A 16,092-nucleotide genomic window follows, 5' to 3' on the forward strand; every position below is an offset into this window, starting at 1 on the left:
AAGGGCTGATATCCAGAATTTACAACGAGCTAAAAAAGATTTACAAGAAAAAAACAAACAAGCCCATTCAAAAATGGGCGAAGGATATGAACAGATACTTTACAAAAGAAGACATACAAGAGGCCAACAAACATATGAAAAAATGCTCATCATCACTGGTCATTAGAGAAATGCAAATCAAAACTACATTGAGATACCATCTCACGCCAGTTAGAATGGCCATCATTAAAAAATCTGGAGAAAATAGATGCTGGAGAGGATGTGGAGAAATAGGAACACTTTTACACTGTTGGTGGGAGTGTAAATTAGTTCAACCACTGTGGAAAACAGTGTGGCGATTCCTCAAGGACCTAGAAATAGAAATTCCATTTGACCCAGCAATCCCATTACTGGGCATATATCCAAAGGATTATAAATCGTTCTACTATAAGGACACATGCACACGAATGTTCATTGCAGCACAGTTTACAATAGCAAAGACCTGGAACCAACCCAAATGCCCATCGATGATAGACTGGACAGGAAAAATGTGGCACATATACACCATGGAATATTATGCAGCCATTAAAAATGAGGAGTTCGCGTCCTTTGTAGGGACATGGATGAACCTGGAAACCATCATTCTCAGCAAACTGACACAAGAACACAAAACCAAACACCACATGTTCTCACTCATAGGAGGGTGTTGAACAAGGAGAACACATGGACACAGGGAGGGGAGCACTATACACGGGGGTCTGTTGCGGGGGAGTGGGGGGGACAGCGGGGGGGGAGTTGGGGAGGGATAGCATGGGGAGAAATGCCAGATATGGGTGAGGGGGAGGGAGGCAGCAAATCACACTGCCATGAATGCACCTATGCAACAACTTTGCATGTTTTTCACATGTACCCCAAAACCTAAAATGCAATAAAAAAAAAAAAAAAAGAAATCCTTATAAGAGAACTTCCAAAACTCTTGAGATTCAATCAACACAGGTTGGTCTGAAACAGAATTGTTTCTTCATGATACATGAATCCAGAGCCATGAGTAGCTCTGAGCAATCTATGAACCGATTCTACAACTGGGGAACATATAGTGAAAGGTACTGCCAAAGATAACAAAGGAAAAATACATTACACAAAACAAGCATTCCACTTGAATATCCAACTTTGATAAATTTAAAACAGTGTTATCTAGGGCAAATGATAAATTTATCAGAATCTATTTTACTTTAAATAGAGCCCTTTATTTTGACCAGAGGTTGACACACAATTATACTCTTGGTCAGTCTAGCTAAAGGTTTATCAATTTTGTTGATCTTTACAAAAAAATCAACTTTTCAACTATTTTCTCTGTTTTTCTGTTCTCTATTTTGTTTATCCCCACTCTGCTCTTTATTATTTCTGTCTGCTAGCTTTGGATTTAGTGTGCTCTTTTTCTTCCAGTTTCTTAAGGTGTAAAGTTAACTATTGATTTTGGATCTCTTCTTTTTTAATGTAACTGTTTATAGCTAAAACTTCCCCTCCGAGTACTGCTATCATTGCAGACCACAGGTTTTAGTATAATTTTGTTTTCACTCATCTCAAGGTACTTTCTAATTTCACTTATAATTTCTTCTTTGTGTTTTTAACAGTATGTTAATTTCTACATATTAGTGAATCTTCCATTTTACTTCTATTATTGATTTCTAGTTTCATTCCACTGATGTCAGAGATGTTTAATATAATTTCAATCTTTTTAAATTTATTGAGACGTGTTTTGTGGCCTAACATACGGTCTATCCTGAATAATATTCCAAGTGTACTTGAGAAAAATGTCCTTTATGCTGATGCATGTTCTATAGTTATCTGTTACATCTAGTTGAGCCATGGTATTAAGCTTTGTATATCCTTATTGTTCTTCTGTCTACTTGAAGTCTCTAGTTTACTACCACGTCAGTCCTCTTTCCTCTTTAAACCTTCCAAAGTCTTCGTTCTGGCCAGGCATGGTGGCTCACACCTGTAATCCCAATGCTTTGGGAGGCTGAGGTGGGAGGATTGCTTAAGTTCAGGAATTTGAGACCAGCCTGGGCAATACAGCAAGATCCCATCTCTACAAAAAATAAAAACATTAGCTGGTTATGGTAGCATGCACCTGCAGTCCCAGCTACTAAGAAGGCTGAGTCCCTTCAACCCAGGAGGTCGAGGCTGCAGTGGGCTATTATTGCACCACTGCACTCCAGCCTGGGCAACAGAGCGAGACCCTGTCTCAAAAAAAAATCCTCTTTCCATTATAGTATTTCCAAGGTTTTTACTTAGCAAGGAGGAGCAGAGAAAATTAGTCCAACCTATCTTGTCTCTCAACTGTGTTTCACGATGTTTTCTCTATATTACAAAAAAAATTCTTGAACAGGGAATACGAAATAGTATCAGACATCTTAGTATTAGAAGGATCTCTCTAGTCCAATCTTCTTATTTTACAGAAGGGGCAATAGGTCCATGAGACTAACTTACCTAATTCCCACAAAGCCACAGAGCTACATAGTAGCAGGGCTAAGGATAAGATCACAGATAGACACGTTCATATTACTACATTCAGCACAGTGTGGTACAGCTTCCAGTATGTTCTTTCACCATCACATGAAAGTACATCCTTGGTTTTTATCTTCTTTCCTTAATCACTGAAATACTCATTAATATGTTGTGATTTTCAGCTAATCTACAGCATACACTGTAGGACAGAACCAAGTAACACTTTGGAAGAGAATGAAAGTATCATCTTAGGTGATATATGTTCATAAATTCACTTTGGAATAATTTCTGAGTTTCTAATACATGCATAAATAAAAAATATCTTGATACATATTAAATTCATATTTTGATAAGTGAAAATTAGGATGTTGTATATACCTTTGAAAGTTCATAAATATGCTTTAACTACACGGGGACTATATGAAGGTGATTCAATGACTTTTATACATTACATGAAGTCATCTGAATATATTACAGCAAGAGATTTCATGATATCTGGTGTTTATTCATGAAGTTTGTAATTTGATAAAGAAAAAACATGCAATTTTAAAAACAGTGACATTTCCCTATTGTTTACATTAAATAATGTTTCCTACTATTTTCTTATAGATATTTGAAAGTTGACAACAATATAATACTGGTTAAGCGTCCAAAATCTGAAAGTGAAAAATCCAAAACGCTCCAAAACCCAAAACTTTTGTTGTTGTTGTTGTTGTTGTTGTTGTTGAGACAGTCTCACTCTGTCGTCCAGGCTGGAATGCAGTAGCACAATCTCGGCTCACTACAACCTCCACCTCCCGGGTTCAAGCGATTCTCCTGCCTCAGACTCCTGAGTAGCTGGATTACAGGCGCATACCACCACGCCAGGCTAATTTTTGTATTTTTAGTAGAGATGGGTTTTACCATGTTGGCCAGGCTGGTCTCAAACTCCTGGCCTCAGGTGATCTACCCATCTCAGCCTCCCAAAACTTTTTAAGTGTCAACATGAGGCTCAAAGGAAATGCTCACTGGAGCATTTAGGATTTTGGATTTTCAGATTTGAGATGGTCAATTGGGTAAGTATAATGCAAATACTCCAAAATCAAAAAAAATCTGAAATCTAAACCTCTTCTGGTGCCAAGTATTTCAGACAAGGGGTACTCAACCTGTACTTCATTTTACTATCTTAGAAATTGATTTAGTATGTGTTAAAAATAGATTCAGTATGTATGTTATGCTTTAATAAAATTTATATTAAAAATGGGGCCGGGTAAATTAGCTAGCCCTGTAAGAGATTTACATAATCACCAGGAATTTCTCCAAAAAAAAAACAGTGTGTGTGCTCTAAAACTCTTAATTTCTCCCAGAGGAATTTACTATTTTGAATCATCAACTGTGTATTAACTTTGTAGAAATAATAATTTTAATGACAGGATATTAATTAAAAGGATAGAGTATTTAAAATGGTGTCGAATATTTCACAAGTTCAGGGCCTATGAACTGCCATTTGAGTTTAAGTGAGCTGCAGTTTTTACTTCCAAATAAAACAAATGTAGTATTTTATAAAAAGTTGTGTGTAAAAAATTTGACTTTGAAAAAGAGTAGCATGACTGCCATATTCCTATTGGGTTCAATATCACTTTCAGGACCTGATTCTAGCCAGATGAGGAAGTTAGATGAGGAATTAACTGAATGGACCACAGCTGCTCTAGTCTCCTCTCGAGGCCATGTGTTCGTGGCTAGCCTCTCACAGCAGTACACACAGGATCTGAGGCATACAGTGACTAGTTCTTCCAACAGGACCTTCCTGTCACATCCTCTAGCCCTGTTGACATCAGTCACCACAAGAAGCCATTGACTCCCAGGCCATCCCTTATGATCTGGGTTCTTGTCCCCATAGGGTCTGAGTACATCCCCTAAGCTGACCTCATGCCTCCCCACCTCCAGAACACTTTTCATTGTGCCCTATAAGAACTCATCAACAAAATTCCCTATATTTTCAACCTCTTCTCTAGGCATTCCTTCCCGTTGCCCTAATTCAGTGCTTCTTGCCCTAATTCAGTGTTTCTCAACTATGGCTACATTTCAGAATCACCTGGGGAGGTTTTTAAAACTCCCAGTGGCCGGACCTCAGCATCCCATGCCAAAATCTCTGGGAGTTGCTCCAGGTCTCAGCAGGTTTAAAGCTCCCCTGGATGATTCCACTGTGCAGCCAAGGGTGAGAACCACTGGGCTAACTAAAACCCTGTACTCCTGTCAGTTTCTGCTCCCCAGACAGAACTCCTCTGGTAGGGGCTGTTTCTCTCCCACAGCCCTGCCGCAACTGCAACTAGAAGTGAGTAGGAGGCTTGCTCCCCATGGCACTTTCAGAACACTACAGCCATTTTCCCTACAATCTGGCTTTCCAAATTTCAGGCAGCTCCTCAAACATATCAGGACCTCTTGCATCCCTGTTTCTCTGCATTTGTATTTTTTTTTTCTCTCTCTCCAGTAAAGCTCTTCACCTTTTAGCCAGCTAAAAAGAAAAGTTCTCTTGTTTCTTCAAAACTGATTTCATTGTTCATCTCGCCCCTTCCATGAGCCTTCTTGGTCTCTCTAAGCTTAAAGGTATTCATTAAATGCTTCTCCCACAGTGCTTTCACCCTCCAGTGCTATCTTTAGTACTCATTACATTGCTAGTGAGGAACACTCTGTTACATATAAGGTGAGAAATTAGTGGCAGAAATAGGAAAATTCTGAGCGCATTAGTCTGCAGGGAACCCCAATTCATCAAATGTGGTGCTAACAGAAAACTTAAAAGATAATGTTTTGTACCCCCAAAGTCTTTTCTTTATTAAAGATAGTTACACTGAAGCTGTGGCTCTATCACAACTGCCATAAGAAAACTGTCATGAGATCAACACTATTAAAAGGATTTAGCTACTGAAGTACCAAATAGTCCCTTAGCAGAGAACTGACCTTAGCAGAATAAACACAAACTCTATAGATGGCAATTTACTGGATTTATGTGCACACAAACAGTGAGCTAATACATGTAACTAAATCTCACTTTAACACTACTCTAGGCCGGCACAGTAGCATATGCCTGTAATCCCCAACACTTTAGGAGACTGAGATGGGAAGATCACTTGAGTCTGGAAGGTCAAGGCTGCAGTAAGCCCTGAACATGCCACTGCACTCCAGTCTGGGTGACAGAGTGAGACCTCATCTCAAGAAAACAAAAAGAAACAAACAAAAAAAAAATAAAAAACCACCCATTGCTCTATATGAAATAGTTTACTTTAATTGCTTTTTGGTTATTTATGCTACAAATCAGTCTTTTTTTAAAAAAAAGTTACCTCTTCTGAGCTGAGCCAAAAGACCATGTCCTAGTCTCTAGTCTTGCCACAGGAAAATGGGAAACACAAACTACTTAATTTTTTATATAGTCACTAGGTTCTTCTTTATCTTACCTATAGTATGAAAAATAAAAAGATGTTTCTTTTAACTTACTCCTTTTCTAACTCCAGGGCCCCATTTGTATAACTTAATCCAGATGTTCATATCACAGTGGTGCTTGAGTAAGTGTGAGCCAGCTAAACTGCTTTCTATCCTGAAAAACCTATACTTCATCTCTCTCACTTGATAGACGAATATATACTTTTGGTATATGTAGAAATGATCTTTATATATCTTTGTATGCATACTACAAATGTACAAACTTATTTTTCTTATATACATAAAATCTGGAAAGCCAGGTTTGGTAGTGTGTGCCTGTGGTCCTAGCTACTTAGGAGGCTGAGGTGGGAGGATCACTTGAGCCCAGGAGTTTGAGGCTGCAGTGGGCTATGATCATGCCACTGAACCACAGCCTGGGTGATAGAGGAGATTCCATCACTTAAAAAAAGAAAAAAAAAATCCTGGAAGCACATCACTACTGATTGGCCATATAGTTTGTAAAATAGTGCTCCTTTATAGGAAACAAAACATTTTCTTCTTCATGCCCATTTATCAAGTTAAATAAAATTTTTAAATTGAAAAACTTAATTTTACTCTCTTTCATAGCTACTAATAAATAGAATAGTTTAATTATGTTAGGTTTCCTAGTTTCTCTACTAGGTCTCCTGGTGATGATACTATATACAGTCCAATAAAAGAAGTCTTTGTAGGTATAGATATAGATATATTTCCAAAGTCAGGCTGATGGGCCTCATATAGCAAGGAACGTTCAAAAAATTTAACAGAGCAAAGTAAGAATTCAGTGTTTAAGTTCTAATAAAACTTGCTGTGGGGTGGTAAAAATGACCTCATGAAAGATTAAGTAAGAAGGAACAGAAAAGCGAGGAAGAAAACAGGTCAAACTGAAAACATGGACAACGTGAAATCCCAAGTTAATGTGCTGTAAACTTTCATGTTCAATTTTTCTAGGGAAAACTATTGCATAAGATATAAAATTTAACTTTAACCATATAATACAGAGATAAGGTGACAGGTGAGAAAGGTTTGGAAATGTTCTTAGCAATACCTTAAGACTGGTGTATAACTGTTTCCTAACCATTAAGCCCTTAGGATATTAACAGGTATATTATTTATTAACATTTTATAAAACACCTTTTAAGTTCAGAGGTACACATGCAGGTTTGTTACATAGGGTTTGTTATACATATTTTTAAAATTTCTTTTATTTAAAAAAACGGGATACATGTGCAGAATGTGCAGATTTGTTACATAGGTATACGTGTGCCATGGTGGTTTGCTGCACCTACTGACACACCCTCTAAGTTCCCTCCCCTCATCCCCCCACCCTGCAACAGGCTGTGGTGTTTGTTGTGCCCTTCTCTGTATCCATGTGTTCTCAATGTTCAACTCCCACTTATGAGTGAGAACACGTGGTATTTGGTTTTCTGTTCCCGTGTTAGTTTGCTGAGGATGATGGCTTCCAGCTTCATCCATGTCCCTGCAAAGGATATGACCTCATTCATTTTAATGGCTGCATAGAATTCCATGGTATATATCTACCACATTTTCTTTTTTTATTATTATACTTTAAGTTCTGGGGTACATGTCCAGGTCATGAAGCATTGTTACATAGGTATACACATCCCATGGTGGTTTGGTGCATCCATCCCCCTGTCACCTACATTAGGTATTTCTCCTAATGTTATCCCTCACCAATCCCCCCACCCCCTGCCATCCCTCCCCTTGCCCCCCCAAACCCCTCAACAGGCCCCAATGTATGATGTTCCCCTCCCTGTGTCCATGTGTTCTCATTGTTCAACACCCATTTAATGAGTGAAAACATGCAGTGTTTGGTTTTCTGTTCTTGTGTCAGTACATTTTCTTTATCCAGTCTATCATTGACAGACATTTGGGTTCATTCCATATCTTTGCTATTGTAGACAGTGCTACAATAAGCATACGTGTGCATGTGTCTTTAGAGTAGGATGATTTATGTTCCTCTGGGTACATGCCTAGTAATGGGATTACTGGGTCAAATGGTATTTCTGGTTCTAGATCCTTGAGGAATTGCCATACTGTATTCCACAATAGGTGAACTAATTTACATTCCCACCAACAGTGTAAAAGTGTTCCTATTTCTCCACAGCCTCACCAGCTTCTATTTTTCCCTGATTTTTAAATAATTGCCATTCTGACTGGCATGAGATTGTATCTCATTGTGGTTTTGATTTGCATTTCTCTGATGATCTGTAATGATGAGCTTTTTTTCGTATATTTGTTGGCTGTATACATGTCTTCTTTTGAGAAGTATCTGTTCATATCCTTTGCCCACTTTTTGATGGGTTTTTTCTTGTAAATATGTTTAAGATCCTTGTAAATTCAGAATATTAGACCTTTGTCAGACGGGTAGACTGCAAAAACTTTCTCCCATTCTGTAGGCTGCCTGTTCACTCTAATGATAGTTTCTTCTGCTGTGCAGAAGCTCTTCAGTTTAATTAGGTCCCATTTGTCAATTTTGGCTTTTGCTGCAATTGCTTTTGGGGTTTTGTCATGAAGTCTTTGCCCATGCCTACATCCTGAATGGTATTGCCTAGGTTTTCTTCTAGGGTTTTTGTGGTTTTGTGGTTTTACCATTAAGTCTTTAATCCATCTTGAGTTAATTTTTGTATCAGATGTAAGAAAGGGATCCAGTTTTGGTTTTCTGCATATGGCTAGCCAGTCTTCCCAGCACCATTTACTGAATAGGAGATCCTTTCCCCATAGCTTGTTTTTGCCAGGTTTGTCAAAGATCAGATGGTTGTAGATGTGTGGTGTTATTTCTGAGGTCTCTGTTCTGTTCCATTGGTCTATACATCTGTTTTGGTACCAGTACCATGCTGTTATGATTACTGTAGCTTTGTAATATAGTTTGAAGTCAGGTAGCATGATGCCTCCAGCTTTGTTCTTTTTGCTTAGGATTGTCTTAGCTATGCAGGCTCTCTTTTGGTTCCATATGAAGTTTAAAGTGGTTTTTTTCTAGTTCTGTGAAGAATGTCAATGGTAGCTTGATGGGGATAGCACTGAATCTATAAATTACTTTGGGCAGTATGGCCATTTTCATGACATTGATTATTCCTATACATGAGAATGGAATGTTTTTCCATTTGTTTGCATCCTCTCTAATTTCCTTGAGCAGCGGTTTGTAGTTCTCCTTGAAGAGGTCCTTCATATCCCTTGTTAGCTGTATTCCTAGATTTTTTTTTTATTATCTTTGTAGTGATTGTGAATGGGAATTCATTCATTATTTGGCTCTCTGCTTGTCTATTCTTGGTGTAAAGGAATGCTTGTGATTTTTGCACATTGATTTTGTATCCTAACATGTATTTTATAAATAAAGATATCAATGGTCGTAAAAGCTAGGAAATTGCTGGCTTTAACAAAATTTACCAGCTTTCCTTACTGTAGGCCTTCAAAGCCTTTAGTGAGCTCACTTGCACAGTGACTCTCTCCCAGAGGGGGTAGAGGGGCAGCAGCCTGCAAATCTGTACCACAGAGTCCTGTTAATACGTCCCAGAGACTGTTTTATCACAAGCAGTTTGGGAAAGACTAGAATATATATATGTCCCATACAAGTGGTTAGTAAGATTCTCCTAGGGTCAATGTCAACTTGACATAGCACAAAAACTAAATATAACCAAGTGTGTATTGTCCAGGACTTCATATATTTGAATGTGTGTGTCCCACTTACAGTGGGCAAAAGGAGGGAATGGGGGAGAGAAATGGAATGTGGATTTTCTGCCTCCATTTCTTACACACCTGTTCTTAAAATCTGAAATCTCCATAGTTAGGCAGCTGAGCTGGAGGCTTGGCCTCAGAACTAGGCTCACTGGTTATACTGTGATGGGAAATCTGATAGACAAAGAAGCAGACTCATTCATTAACAGTAAGTAGAGAATTCCCAGTCCCTTAGTCATATCTTTGGTGACTAAGCTCTAAAAGCAGGCAAGAGGCCCACCTCAAGCAGCTCAGGTAAGACTCCTGATAGCAGCAGCATATTTTGGGACTTGCTGGCATTTGTGTAGCAAGAGCAAGTTAGGAGTTTGGTTACAAAAGCCCTTTCAGACAGGTCTTTCATGCATTCGAGCAGGTGGCCCTCAAGTCCCAGTCTTGAACTAGCAGCTAGCAAATGCCTCCTCATTTAGTTGTGACCAAGTCCAGGTTTGCTGTTGGTGCAGAGCAGGAGCTTCATCTCATCAAGGTCCTCCTTAGGGGCCAGTGATGAAAGCCTATCTGCTGTCTGGCTGTATATACAGATACTTAGACTTCAGTGATGGGGACAGGAGGGGCCTTTAGGAGACAGACTGCAATTTGGGATCTGGCTCTACTATTTACTAGCTATGCCACCTTGGGTAACTTGCTTAGCCCCTGTATACTTCAACTTCTTTATCTGTAAAAAAGGATAGTATTAATACCTGTATGTACCTCAGAGGGGTTTTGTGAGGTTTAAATACTGCACTGAAAGCACTTAACACAATGCCTGGTTTATTATAGATGCTCAATAGACATAGCTAATAATTTGAATGAGAAGAAATTACAGCCAAGGAAAGACTTAGGGGAAAACTAAAGTTTGGCATTAGATATACAGCAGGGACTCAATAAATACTTGTTGACGGTTCAACCAATATCTCTTAAGGCCAATGTCAGATCCTGAAAAAGGAGATTTCACTGGTTTATATGCAGGTCAGGAAGAAATGGGCTTTTTATTACCTTTCACACTAAAGCAGAAAGCCAATACCTCATTGTATTTGCATCTCAAGGTTGAGTGGATGCTAAAAACCATTTCATTCACTGAAAGAAGGACAAGGATGTGTTAAAAGTAGTTTCACTGACTCATGTGTCCTGAGATGTCCCCATATGGAAGGATAGCTCTGAACCACTCAGAACAATGAAGTAGAACCAGGGACTATCTACAGAGAAATTTCCCAACATTTTCTGCCAAAAATCAGAAAAGGTCTTTAAAGATAGAAAGTTTCTTCAGCAGCAATTAACAAAAGGAAAGATCTGTAGCACCATAAACCATGCTCCACGGACTTGCTGTTTGCTTCTCATTTTCAGCTCTGCAAAGTGTTGATGAATAAGGCCATAGTAGCACATGTAAATAAGGCAGAATTAATTTAGAGTTGAAACAGATCTTGGTGACATGATCTCCCACACCTGCTATTTCAGCTTTTTGTTCTGAGGAAAAATAACATCCTAAAGAAAGCATCATAGGCCAAAATCATGGCACTAACCCCATGCTGATAACCATTTTTTTAAATTTATGTAGAATTAACACAGCTCCTGAAGTGCTGATGAAAATATAGGCACCAAGACTGCACATACTATACAGAAAAACCATGTCCCCACCTCCAATTAGAGAGAGACCCCTTCTTCTACTCTTCTCTCTGGATGAAAACAGATACACCCCTGGACAGCCAAGAGTGAACTAGTATATGTGTGCTTGGTCGCTTATTGAGGAAACTTTCTCTCTTCCACATGAGGCTGGGGTGCTGGCTGGATGAGAAGAAATTAAACTACTCTCTGCTCTCTTCATAGGGTATCAGCTTGGGAATCTCATGGACCAGATATGTAGCAATCAACCCTTGCAAAGAAACACAGCGATAGGACAACTTCCCTACCACCGAACAATTTACAGAAATCAAATATGTCTCCTACCTGTGATGGACAAGGTCTCGGAGGGAGCGCAGGTGGTGGGGGTAACAATCCTGACTTAGTAGCTGAAAAGAAAAACACATACTGTTAAGGATCACCCCCAAAAATAAACAACAAAAAACTCTTAACACTTGTTAACTTGGAATGGCAATGGCATTTGCATTTAACATCTTTAAGTTTTTTAAATCCTTCTGAAGGCTTAAGAAATAAGAGTAAATGTTATTTCTAATCCCTTTTTCATTTTCATCCTAACCCAAACTAAAGTATTTATGTAGGCTGTTATGATTAAGATGACATAATAAAACAGTATGGAAAAGACACCTGGAACGCAGCACGGGAAAGGTGGTCAATTCTTCATTATTCTAATGTTATTTAGTTTCAAACAATCTAGGACAAAAGTCAGAAAGAGTCATCTCTGATTTCTCTCATATTTCTCCCTAGTTCTCAGCCACTACACTGCTCATTAGCTCAGTGAGTACGCTACAGAAACGAAGGGAGCTGGAACCCAAATGAGGAAGCTTGGCTGCCCTGTAAATGCACCTGGGAATGGATCTGAAAGCAGTGGGGGAGGCCGACAGTGATGGACTGAAATGATATTTAGGGATTCTTCAAAGACCTCAATTTTTTTTTCTCTCCCTGATATTTATTATCAGGGATAACTAAAGCTGTTTCTAAAATAATCTGGCCACATCTGAAGAATCTTTACAAAGTATCAGTCTAACTTTAAATGTTGAGATACAGACAATACCGAGTTAAGCCAAGAACATCTGAATTGTACCTTAGCAAAGAAAATAAACAGCTGCTATGAAATTATAAATAAAGTTCATAACAACATACAAGAAGTAAGTTAAGCATTACACAGTGGCAAGTTGAACCACATTCTTTACAAAGTCCTTAGAAAAACACCATGGTCCAAATAACTATATGTATGTAGTTTATTTGCTAATTTGTAGTATGCATTTGGACAATTTTCTGTACCTTAAAAAATAAATCAGAGCAATGTACCAAGAACATAAAAGATTTTGCAAATTACTTTTGATTTCCCTTAGCTAGCTGGATCGGACAAGCTAGAAGATGGAGTTTGGTGCTTTCCACAAATGTAACTCAGGGTAGTATCACAGAGATTTTCATTTTGAGCCAGTGCATGGATATGGTACAAGCATGTGGGCCTATCTATGATTTCTCTCAATCTGTCTTTCATTAAAATTTATGAAAACACATCAGTGGGTCAAAGCTCCAGAGGTGGTAAGACCTTGAACAGCCATCAGTAACAAAAAACACAGCAGGAGAGAATGCTGAAAGCCTTCAGGAATTATTCATCTCAGGGCTCCTCTCTTTAGGTCCTCACAGATTGGACCTCTAAAAGTAACGGTTACTTTCAAAACAAATGAAACAGGCCAGGCATGGTGGCTCATGCTGTAGTCCCAGCACTTTGGGAGGCCAAGGTGGGTAGATCCCTTGAGCTCAGGAGTTTGAGACAGGCATGGGCAACATGAAGAAATCCCTTATCTACAAAAAATACAAAAATTAGCCAGGTGTGGCAGTGCACACCTGTAGTCCCAGCTACTGGGGAGGCTGAGATAGGAGGATCGCTTGAACCCAGGAGTTGAGCTTCAGTGATCCATGATTTTGCCACTGCACTCCAGCCTGGGCAACAGAGTGAGGCCCTGTCTCAAAAATTAATTAATTAAAATAAAATAAACAAAATCTGTGCAAGCTTCTAAGAGAGAGGCCAAGCAATTGTATTAGAATAATCTGTGTGTTAAAACAAATCTTTATTAACAAAAAAAAGGACTATACAAGAAATGATGAGCCATTTAATTAAATTGACTTCTGCTTCCAGCCAAGATGAAGTTAACAGATAGCAGATTTACCCACCCATTTAAAACAGTCAAAAACAGATAGAAAAAATATGAAACAACAGTTTTCAAGGAACTGGAAAATCAGGCAACAAAAGACAGTGACCCCTGAGAGAGAGGAAACCAACCAAGTAAGCCCTGTGACTGACAGTCTCTACTCACTGCCTTGAGAGTTGTTAGAAACAGTATTTAGATCCTGATTCAAATCTCATTAAGTTCTTCTGTATGATTTAATTTTTTAAAAAGACAAATGCCCTGCTCTTGTAAAAGATGATGTGTGGGTCTATTTCTGTATACACTTTTAGATAAAAGCATGTCACCTACAACACCATTTATTGGGGTTCATCAGAAATTGGCCCAAATATGAAGAAGAAATGGAGTAACAGACTGAGACCATTTAATATAGAATCCTGTTTCAGTTTCTCACAACTGAGCTTCAAGCAACAAAATAGTATCAGAGGTATGTGTCCGTTGTTCATTCTGAGTCTTTCATTGTAAGAGTTGGCATAGGTTAGTTTCCTCATTAAATTCTGAGAGAATTTTGGTGGGGGGGAAGCTCCCACACTTGTATCAAAAATATTATACTTTTTTTTAAGAGATAGGATCTCACTCTGTTGCCCAGGCTGGAGTGCAGTGGCATGATCATAACATGGCAGTCTCAAACTCCTGGGCTCAAGCAATCTTCCTACCTCGGCCTCTTAAAGTGTTGGGATTACAGGTGTAGCCACTGTGCCAACCATATTAAACAAATATTAAGAGCAGCTTTGTTTCCTCTTTTCAGTACCTTTGCCACATTTTTGTTTTTTCTTGTCTTACCTAGTTAGAATTACCTACTGTAAAAGTTGAATGGTGATAATGGGCATTCTTGTCTTCTGTTGATCTCAAATGGGAGCATTTACTAGCTCACCATAAGGTACAGTGTTGGTGTTTGCTGTAGGTATGTCATAGATAACCCTTACTAGATTATGAAGGCAGTGCTGGCGTCAGGCAGCACAGAGTGCCAGCTCTTTTGTTTGGCTGAGGGAAGGACCATTGGCCAGGGCTCCACTGTGGCCACTCAGCTTGCTGCTTTTCTGGACGCCACTCCCCTAGCCGATCCCACCTGACGCGATGCGCCAGCAGCGCACCGATTCCTCTCCGGCTGTTGGGCGCTGCTCTGAACAGCACCACCCTTTACACCAGAAAGCTGGCACACACTATGGGGGGGGAAACAAGAAGAAAGTGAAGGAGGTGCTAGAAGATGAGGAACAGGAATATGTGGTGGAAAAAGTTCTCTACTATCAAGTGGTAAAGGGCAAAGTGGAGCACCTCCTAAAGTGGAAGGGGTTCTCAGATGAGGACAACACATGGGAGCCAGAAGAGAACCTGGATTGCCTCAACTTCATGAGTTTCTGCAGTCACAGAAAACAGCACATGAGGCAGATAAATCAGAGGGGGGCAAATGCAAAGCTGATTCTGATTCTGAAGATAAGGGAGAGGAGAGCAAACCAAAGAAGAAGAAGATCAGAAACCCACGAGGCGGCCGGGTGCGGTGGCTCACACCTGTAATCCCAGCACTTTGGGAGGCTGAGGCGGGCGGATCAGGAGGTCAAAAGATCAAGATCATCCTGGTCAACATGGTGAAACCCCGTCTCTACTAAAAGTACAAAAATTAGCTGGGCGTGGTGGCGCGCGCCTGTAGTCCCGGCTACTCGGGAGGCTGAGGCAGGAGAATTGCTTAGACCTGGGAGGCAGAGGTTGCAGTTAGCCGAGGTTGCGCCATTGCTCCAGCCTGGCGCGTGGCGACGGAGTGAGACCCTGTCTCAAAAAAAAAAAAAAAAAAAGAAAAAGAAAAAGAAAAGCCACGAAGCTTTGCTCGGGGTTTGGGACCGGAGCGGATTATTGGAGCTACAGACTCCAGTGGAGAGCTCAGGTTCCTGATGAAATGGAAAAACTCGGATGAAGCTGACCTGGTTCCTGCCAAGGAAATCAATGTCAAATGCCCACAGGTTGTCATATCCTTCTACGAGGAAAGGCTGATGTGGGCATTTCAACTCCATGGAGGATGATGACAAAAGAGATGACAAGAATTAACTCTCTTGAGTACTAGCACCTGTCACATCTGACTGTGGGTTTCAGGTGGGAAGGGAAGGAGTTCTACTTGTCTTGACACCATAGAGGTGGCTTGAGAAGATGCCCTTCGAAGAGCCAGTATAGTTTCTGTGCCCCCCTGCAGCAGCCCAACTGCTTTAAAGCCATTCCAAGCTTGCACACCCATCCTAGTGGAAGGGAAGGGGGATAAGTGTTTCAAGGCAACCTTTTCTACACTTCGCTGAGAAAAAGCAAAGGGCCTTCTATGAAGGACAGAGCTTGCAGAACTGGGTGTGTGGGAAAGCAAAAAAATTCTGTAGATCCTCAAAGAGCATCTCTATAACCCACAGCTTTCCTCCCAATAGTGTCAACTCTGCATTTTTACAGCATAGCATGTGTGTAGTTTTTGGCTATTACTGCTGTATTATTCGGGGGAGGGAGGAGTAAGAAGGGGAGAAAGGAAGATGAGTAGCATCATTTTGATTAATATTTGGGGACTGATAGGGGAAATGGCAAAGCAATGGAAAGAACAGACAACTAATGATTTGCTTCTATGTCCAGAATA

At 39.8% G+C, this 16,092-nt stretch overlaps 1 protein-coding gene and 1 pseudogene across 10 annotated transcripts in view; one reads left to right on the forward strand and one right to left on the reverse strand.

The window, feature by feature from the left end:
• The window catches only part of REPS2 (RALBP1 associated Eps domain containing 2), a 285,301-nt gene that overhangs the window by 102,657 nt on the left and 166,552 nt on the right, over nt 1–16,092 (reverse strand). For all 10 annotated transcript variants that reach the window (XM_064364499.1, XM_064364494.1, XM_064364493.1 and 7 more), the window contains one exon: nt 11,602–11,663. In XM_064364499.1, coding sequence (XP_064220569.1) covers nt 11,602–11,663 — 62 coding nt within the window. The remainder of the gene's footprint in view (nt 1–11,601; nt 11,664–16,092) is intronic.
• LOC105705434 (chromobox protein homolog 1-like) lies at nt 14,568–15,530 on the forward strand (annotated as a pseudogene).

Source organism: Aotus nancymaae, unplaced genomic scaffold, assembly GCF_030222135.1.
Source record: "Aotus nancymaae isolate 86718 unplaced genomic scaffold, 86718_ANA_hifiasm-v0.15.2.pri h1tg000058l, whole genome shotgun sequence".
Classification (NCBI taxonomy): Eukaryota; Metazoa; Chordata; class Mammalia; order Primates; family Aotidae; genus Aotus; species Aotus nancymaae.